Genomic DNA, 8,654 nt, shown 5'->3' with positions numbered 1-8,654 from the left:
AAATGAGTTTTTTCATGAGGAATTGTGTGCCAAGACTGGTGGTGAGCCGTGCACCATGGCTGGTTGGCCATGCAAATACATCAGTTCAGTGGTATGGAGGGGTTGATCCTCATCCCAAACAGTTGTTAACCCCATGCTGTTTCTAAGCTAATGATGGCTTCTTTTCACCTACTCCTGAGAAACCTCCCCTCCCAAGGGTAAAACTTGAACTAATTCCAAACAACCTCAGTAAAAATGCCAGCTGATGGCAGCTCATCCTGCTGTGGAGACTCAGATCCAGGACAAGTGTCTCAGCAGCAGCCTTGCTGGAGACCCAGGCACCAAAACTGGGAAAGTGCTGAGGTAGCAAACTACCTTTAAAAAATCTGTCTTATAAGTGTAGTGTCTCCCTGTCTTTACAATAAAGCACTTGACTGTGTTATTCAGAAATACCAGGTGAACTTTCAGCCTCTCATTAGTTGCTAAAACCAAAGACTAGCATAAATTTTATATTTCACTTCTTGATATAGCAACCTGAGATAGATACAAAGATTATAGATTAGATATTGAGATATATTCTATCTCTGAATGCATTTTTGTTGAGCAATTTATCCATAAACCTAATTTGATTTGCTAATGCACCCCTCCAATGCACTTCTCAGATATTCTGAGTGGGTACATTCAGTCAGCATCACAAATATTTTGCTGTTCTAGATTCGCTGTGAGTTTGCTTGTGTGGATCACATGGTAAATTATGACCAGATCTAAAAAGAGAAAATGCAAGTAAAATACAGTGAATTTCTTCTGCAAATTTTAACATTTTTGTTCAGATATTGGCACTAGATAAGTTTGATTAATTTTTATATATTTATGAATAAAAAGGGGATATTCAGGAATAGTGCTTGTACAGTGTAATACTGTGGTTTATACAGCAAATGAAACTATTATTCTGAGTAATATTTGATAATATTTTTCATATGTATGTTCTGGAATAAAATATCAGTTTTTGGTCATTGATAGCACACTTCCTAACACATCCTGATTGAAAAGGTGTTCATTACCTCGTGGTAAGCTAGTTAAGCAGCCTTCAGCAATAAACTAGGGCTCTTTCAAGTCACTCTGTACTTTGATCTATGTTACAATTCAATTTTATCAGAAAGCAGAATGAAAACTTTTGTTTCCAAGCCACATTTTATGGAGAAATAGCTCCAGTGCTTGCGTCTGAACAAAGAGAATAAACTACTGGCATGCAATTCAGGTCAGCAGGTCACAAGAGGTGATTCTGCCCCTCTGCTCTGCTCTTGTGAGATCCCACTTGGAGCCCTGCATCGAGCTCTGGAGCCCCCAGCACAAGAAGGACATGGATCTGTAGGACAAGGTCCAAAGGAGGGCCACAAAGGTGATCAGCGGGCTGGAGCACCTCTCCTGCGAGGACAGGCTGAGAGAGTTGGGGTTGTTCAGCCTGGAGAAGAGAAGGCTACAGGGAGACCTTATGGCATCCTTCCAGTACTTACAGGTAGCTACAGGAAAGAAGGGGAAGAATTTATCAGGGAGTGTAGAGATAGGAAAAGTGGCAATGTTTTTAAACTAGAGCAGGGTAGATTGAGATCAGACATTAGGAAGAAGTTCTTCACTATGAGGGTGGTGAGATGCTGGAACAGGTTGCCCAGGGAAGTTGTGGAAACCGCCTCCATGGAAGTGTTCAAGTCCAGGCTTGATGGGGCTTTGAGCAACCTGGTCTAGTGGAAGTTCCAACCCCCCTGTGGCAGGGGGGTTGGAACTAGGTGGTCTTTAAGGTGCCTTTCAATTTTATGAGTCAGATAGGTTTTATCAGAGTAACCTTCCAATCACCATAAAGTCTGCTTTGTTTGGCCAACAGTAGAGCACAGATAGCAAGTTCATATTTTTTGTAATAATCAAAAATTTATTGAGAGTTTGTACAGATAAAAATGACAATGTACAGAGGTAAGAACTGCTCAGGGAAAGGCTTGGGCATTTTACAGTCAATGATATTTTATAGTCAAAAGTGAACTGTGTAATATTAGGTAAGTTCAGTGTGTAGAAGATTGTTTTCCCTGTACACTCCAGTCTTTGTGAAATTGCCCCTTTCACACGTCCCCAACCTACAACAGAAAATAAGAGAACATTTTAATATTCTTCTAAAGAGAGATATACATAAGGCTATGATGGCATATTGATAGTGTTCACACATAGCTACACTAGTTGGAAATTAAAAAGGTAGCAGTTAAAACACATGAAGGCAAGGGATTATTAGATCCATATATCTATCTGTTCAAAGAAATAGTAATGTGGAAGGTATGCTAAAATCAAAGTACAAATATTTCTGTGACAAAACAGTAAACAAAGCCAACTTCTCTAAAATGCAGCTGGCTTAACACTTCAGCTGTGTGTTTGAAATGATAACTGTGTTCTGTTGTAATTTTAAGTATCTCCTTGGCCCTATGGTCACACCTGTTTGGCACTGCCTAAGTTGTGCTGCTGTCCATCTACTGACAGTCTGTTGAATGGGATGATTTTCATTGCAGTTTTCTTCATGGAGTACCACCGGTCACGCCAGGTTGCCCAGATAATGCCATTGTCATATCCAGATGGACCAGCATCTTCTGATGTGTACACACCATCTAAAAGATATCAGATGGGGCAAAAGTTAGTTGCTTCCTAAGAGTTAAGGTGCCCATACATTTTTCTGGTACTAACATCTCCATGGCATCCCTGGGCATGCTAACAGGCCCCGTTCACTGCCCTTGCCCTGCAGTTTGCTCCTCTCAGGACTGATTCTCCCACTTCAGGCAGGAGGGCAGTCATAAGTCATAACTGCTGGTGTTAACAGTTATTGCAAAGAATGGGCTATTCCAGCTTTGAAATCCAAATGGCAAAACTTACTCAAGTAATGTGACCCATTTCTCTTTGTCATTGAATTATGTGCCCTGGGTTATAGGTATATAGAAGATACTTTACCTATATAATATTTGCCATTGAGGTGGCCAGCATGACATCTGTTCATCCACCATCCAGATCCATCTTGCTCAGCACAGTTGCCAGGGTAGTTATCATTGTCATTATCATAGGTACTGAACCTCATGCCATTGTGAGAGGTAAAGAATTTGTCACTTGGATCATCTCCAAAATCAAAGCCATCAAAGGCATTGCCGGCCTCACCACCGATAAAGTAGGAAAATGTCAGTCGATACTTGTCTTCTTCACTTCCCACTTTGAACACAGCATAGTCAGCAGTGCTGTTAACAAAGGAGAATGGTGAACATGAGCATGCTGCACTCCCTGTCAGGCACAAATGAAAAGTACATAGGTATTAGAACTGCCAAAAAAAGGCATTATGGCATCCTAGCATTAGTTTTGCATGATTGTGTGCCTCAATTCAGCAACACACATCCAACCAACTTCTGTGCTCCAGTATCAGACATGTTTTCTGACGACTAGTCTTCAGCGATATATGAAATATCTACATTATATAAACAAATATATATATATTCCAGATTCATAACACTCAGGTCATGAGGAAATTGTCTCAAGACCATTGCAGATGTCTCAAGAAATAGCAAGGACAGTAAGCCCTGCTGGAGAATAGAATATATAGAATAGAAAATAATTGAACAGAATAGTTCAGCTGGAAGGGACCTACGGTGATTCTCTAGTCCGTAAGATGCACAGGGTGTGATGAAACTCGAAGAGAAGAAAAAGATTCCTTCTGTCAAATTAGCTTGGGCTTCCAGCCTGTGGCCTTCACACATGCGTGTCTGCCTGCCAACAAGTCACATGTGGTGACTGCTGTCAGAGCTGTGAGTTCAGGAGCCAAAGCAGTGTCCTACGCATGTTAGCAGCTCTAAGGGCTCATCATTTTTTCAGAGAGCTATGCTAACACAGCAGTGGGAGAAGCAGGTTTTAAGCTGTCATTCTTAAAAGCATCATGAGCAAATACCCTTTTTTGCCATTCCAGTCCTCCAGTTCTATTCGTAGGGTGTATGGCAGAGTGGACTGCGTAGTTATTAAATGGATCTTTTCATTGCCCAGCCAGAACTCAGTGCTGTCATCTGGAGACAGATGTCCAAATCCTTCCTTGTACTGAACCCAGTTTCTCCTGAAATTCTCACTCCCATCCAGTCTCTGAGGAAAAATAAACCAAACCAAACAAACCAAAAGACATATATCATACCTAGGTACATAAAACCAGTGCTGACAGAATAAATCTGTTCATGTTAATAATATGTAAGTGGCATACCCTCTGTAACAGCGTCCAGCCGTTGCCATATGAGTCAATCTCACAGTAGACTAGGAAGGACTGCTTGGCTTTAAGAGGCTTGATAAAGTAAAGACCACTTTTTCTGGCACCTTGATTTGCAATGTCTTGACAATCTGAAGTAAAGATATTGAAAAGATTGCTATTAATCATGCTACAGTTCTATTCTCACATTCATGTAATATAGCAACATTCTTAGTGCAAGGAATACAAGTAATCTAAATGTCATTGTTGCAACATTAGCTGTTTAGTCCACATATTTTAATGTTATTGCCACTTATATAAGGTGAGGAGGAATTCAGTTAAATGCAAAATGTAGTCAATGCATTAATTTCTATAGCAAAAAAAGAGTACTTTTGGAACTAATGGAACTAATTGGAACTAAATATTTTCCAGGTGATTTGGTAGACATGTGATAATGAGTTTTCTTGTTTAGTATATATTTGGGGATAAAGGTGAAAAAGGCCAAAGGGGCAAGCAAGACCTCTGTTCCACCCGAATGCCTTGTTTGCTGAGACGCTACCTAGCACTTCTATCGATCCAAGCACTGGTTTCATAACTTGCAATCTTACATACCTTGGCAGAAATCTATGGCCTGTAAGATGGCAAATAACTCATTGCTGTGACGCCAACTGGCAACACTTGTAACTGAATTAACCCCCGGCCACGCAAGAAGCATTTTGCCCACCTCTTCCAGTTGTCTCCTGTATTTCAGTCGTGTCTCTGCACGGCTCCTGACAGCGTGACTCGAGCTGGGCAACCTTCTGTTTCAGCTGATTGATCCTGTTGCCATTCAATATATATGTATCTGTCAAATGTCTGGACAGAGAGACATAAAAATGGCTTGTTGTTTCGGCTGTTTCTGAATGTGTAGTGCACATTTCCCTGCATACATGCCTCATCCCGCTGCATACACCCATGTAAAAGGGTCTGCCTCTATCAGCACTGATATTTAAAGTTGAGGAAGCAAGTCAAAATGGGAAAGTATACACTTTATCTTATGAAAACCTTGAAGACTGTAATCAGGAAAACTCAAACCAGTAATTAATGTATCAATATAACTTTATGGAAAGTTTTACTTTATTCTCCTGAAATAAATGATAAATTAGTCCTCGTTAATTATGTATGTATTTGTAAAACATAAATGCTGTAAATAAACTGCTGCAAGTGTCAGAAAGCCTAAACTGTCTTTGATATAATGTTTTAGAAGGTGAGATTTTTCTATGTTCAGGTCAAAAAACATATCCTTAAGATTTAGAAATGTTAATAATGTTTTCAATTTTATTTCCAATGTCGATTTACAAAAGACTACCACTGAGTTTATAGCTAATTATGATTTATACCAATGTATCTGAGCTGATTTTCATGCCGCGAAAATAGCCAGAGTGATTGTACAAATATTGCAACACTCTGTATTACAGCATGAACCCTTATTAATAAAATTGCCAAAGGTCATGAAAAAGATTTAGGAGTAGCTGACACAGCAAAAGAAACATAAATGAAAATATCACCATGCTTCCTGACATTCTTATCTTGGACTTCTTTCACAACTAATGGCTTACGCAGATGAGCAGATAATGCAATCTCGGATCCTCATGATCCTTCTGTGTCTTGCTAGGCAGCTACTAGTGATAGTGTGGATGCAATGATCCACATGAGCACAAAAAACTTTTCTGATGGAGCCTTAGCTGCACTTGATAACAGAATAGAAAGAAAACGATTTGGATCGTCAAGTGATATGTAAGGTGGAAGTTACTCACTGTATAGTACTTTCATGAGACACAATAGTGTTTTCATATCTGATAATTTCTTCAATTATTTTCCTGGACTTTAGAGTAAAATCATCAACTGAATCTGTAAAATAGAAAAAAGGCATAAAATTATTGCAGTTACGCAAATTAAACCCCCCAAAAGCTATATAAGTTGTATTTTTGGTTGTGTTGTTATTTTTGTATTCTCACTTGGTAGTGTCTGCTTCCGTGGAGGATGGAGGTTTCGGATGTGTTGAATCAAATAATCTGCTGTTCCTGTGGAGTTAGTAATTTGCTGCAATTTTCTCTCCATTTCCTGCAGCTCGCTATCCATAGTGAGATGGTATTTATTAAAGAAATCTGCAATGCCACAGGTTGTTGGGCAGTAGCTACCCTAAAGAGGAAAGAATAATCATTGGCAATGTTTCAGGAGCAAAAAAAAGGAGAGCAGAATATTTCAGCAGGGGAACTTTCAGGCACCACTTACACAAACGACTGCGGATAAAAAAGAGAAGGCATTTGCAGTTTTGTCTGCTGTATTTGAATTTACAGAAGCAGTTTACTTTCATACTATCTGTAGGTACACAGCAAGAAAATGGTGTGTACTGCTGCTTGTAGCATTTTCCAGATAGATGCTTTTGTCAACAGTGCAGCCTCTTCTACATTTTTACCAAGTGTATACCTTTATTAATAAATAACGGGCTTAAGCACAGTGTATTTAATAAGTATTGAAAATAACAACTGATAATGGTAGTTAATAATTAGCATAGGAAAGCTTTAATTAGACTCTCAAGATAAAAGAAAATTGTTCAGGTACTTACAAATCGTTCATCTAATATGCAGCAGTTGTCTCTGGTAGCAATGTACTGAAGAGAAGAAAGAAGACCATTTTCAGTGAACTGTCTCCGACAGTGCTTTCCGCACCGACGTGTTGCCTAACACCACCTCTTCACTTACCGCCATGCTGGTAGAAAAGAGCAGAGAGAGGAGAGGCCCCAGGGAACCCCAGCTCTGCAACCTCAGCACCATCATGCCTGTCCCACTGGACGTTGCTGACCACTCGCTGTGGTCCTGCAGCCAAGTGGCCGAAAATGTTCAAGGCAGCACAGGGCGGCAGCAGTTTAAGGGAGCAGGCTGAAGCTGGGGGCGGGCACTGGGAGGTGGTGGGAAGAGGTGTGGTTGGGGTTTGAGGTGGATTCCCAGAATTTGCACACATCTCTTACTCCTCCCATTTTCAGAACCTGCTTCCCATCTATCTGCTGGATCTCTGCTCCAGCCAGGAGGTCTCAGGGGAGGCAGGAAGGTGAGACAAGGCATGGAGATGCTAGTTCTAGTAACATGAGCGTAACAAAACTCACACGTAGCTTTGGGATGGGGCTAGCAGAAGTTTCCCTCAAAAAATGCAAGAAAAAGCCACAGTAGCTATCTGAATCATATGTAACAACTATCAGTAGCCTAACAATAAATATTTTTTGCGTTTACGTAGTACTTGCCTGCCACGGATCTCAATGTGCTTTGCAAAGAGAATCAACATAATTTTCCCTATTCTGCAGATGACAAAACTGAGGCAGAGAAAGGTAAGAAGTCATGTTGGGCAGTGCCATATCTGGAAAGGAAGCCTGTGGTATTTCTCACAGGCAATGAAAGCAGCAATCTTCCCTATACTTCAGTTCAAGACGTACATTTGAATGACTGGTCAAAGCTTCCTTGCTGGGAACTAATGTTGTTAGTATCTGCCTTATTTAATACACCTACAAGGCTGTTGATGGGCTCCCTCTTCTGCTATGGACTTCATTTCAGCCATAATAATTTATGTATGTGCTTCCGCTTGCTATCTGTATTAACGGCTTTCTACTCATGTCCTGCATCTGATATTTAGGCTGTGGGTTCTCCAGAGAAAGCTGGCTTTTGTGTCTATACAGCATCAGGTGATGATGAGATAATGTCGAGTGAGGCTTTTGACTCCAATACATGTTTGGCCAAGTGATGGAAAGAATAGTGGGACCAGGGTTCACTGCCAGATCTGTTGTGACTGGTTGTCTTTGTGATTTCAGGCAAGTGACTTCACATTTGTGCAGCAGGATTGATGTTTCAACTTTGCTTAACAAGCGTTTAAAATCCATGGACAGAAACACTACAGAGGCTAGAGTACGTTGTTACATTATTATACTATAGAAACTAGACTATACTATTACAAAATTAGGCATGATTGTGATCTGAAACACAGAGAGTTCCTGGCCTTTATAGCCTCTTTTCATCGGGTCACATCTGGTCAAACAGAAGGTTCCCATCATGTTCAGGGGATCTAGATGCCTATTACCAGAAGGAAATCTGAGCAGTTATGATGCTAAAAATCAAATTTATGGGATACTTATGTGAAATGGAAGCACTGTTTGTGGGACACTCAGCTTTCTAGTAACTGTACTGATGACCAGTGAGTTAGCTGCCAAGCTGCCAAAAATTTCTTCCAAAGGATGACCAATGCTAGAAGTTTGCCCTTCCAAATCTGGCATTAACTGCCTTCGAGAGTCACGTGCTGAACACGCTCGTGTTGTCCTTACTAATAGAAATAGGACATAGATCCACCTTTTACATGGTTAGTTCTCCAAAGCATATTTTCCAAAGAGTGAAAATAAAGTAAATAAAAC

The 8,654-nt window shown here is 40.4% G+C and overlaps 1 protein-coding gene across 1 annotated transcript; it reads right to left on the bottom strand.

Moving 5' to 3' along the window:
• Positions 1-2,445: 2,445 nt before the first annotated feature.
• Positions 2,446-7,035, bottom strand: FGG (fibrinogen gamma chain). The gene is made up of 9 exons (XM_009864799.1): positions 6,964-7,035; positions 6,828-6,872; positions 6,217-6,400; positions 6,016-6,109; positions 4,944-5,074; positions 4,238-4,371; positions 3,938-4,122; positions 2,959-3,236; positions 2,446-2,621 (listed from the first exon to the last, which is right to left on the bottom strand). Exons 1-9 carry the CDS (start codon positions 7,033-7,035, stop codon positions 2,446-2,448), a joined length of 1,299 nt encoding a protein of 432 aa, XP_009863101.1.
• Positions 7,036-8,654: the final 1,619 nt, after the last annotated feature.

Source organism: Apaloderma vittatum, unplaced genomic scaffold (genome assembly GCF_000703405.1).
Source record: "Apaloderma vittatum isolate BGI_N311 unplaced genomic scaffold, ASM70340v1 scaffold1502, whole genome shotgun sequence".
In the NCBI taxonomy this organism is placed as follows: Eukaryota; Metazoa; Chordata; class Aves; order Trogoniformes; family Trogonidae; genus Apaloderma; species Apaloderma vittatum.
This window is presented reverse-complemented; position numbering and strand designations above follow the sequence as displayed.

What these genes read in the sequence shown, in the direction of transcription:
- FGG (XM_009864799.1), bottom strand. Translation starts at nt 7,035, where the DNA reads ATGGTGCTGAGGTTGCAGAGCTGGGGTTCCCTGGGGCCTCTCCTCTCT. An exon ending in GCTGGACGCTGTTACAGAGG is followed by an intron (nt 4,123 to 4,237) that starts GTATGCCACTTA and finishes ATTTTTCCTCAG; the next exon opens with AGACTGGATGGGAGTGAGAA. An exon ending in GACTGGAATGGCAAAAAAGG is followed by an intron (nt 3,237 to 3,937) that starts GTATTTGCTCAT and finishes CTTTGTTAACAG; the next exon opens with CACTGCTGACTATGCTGTGT.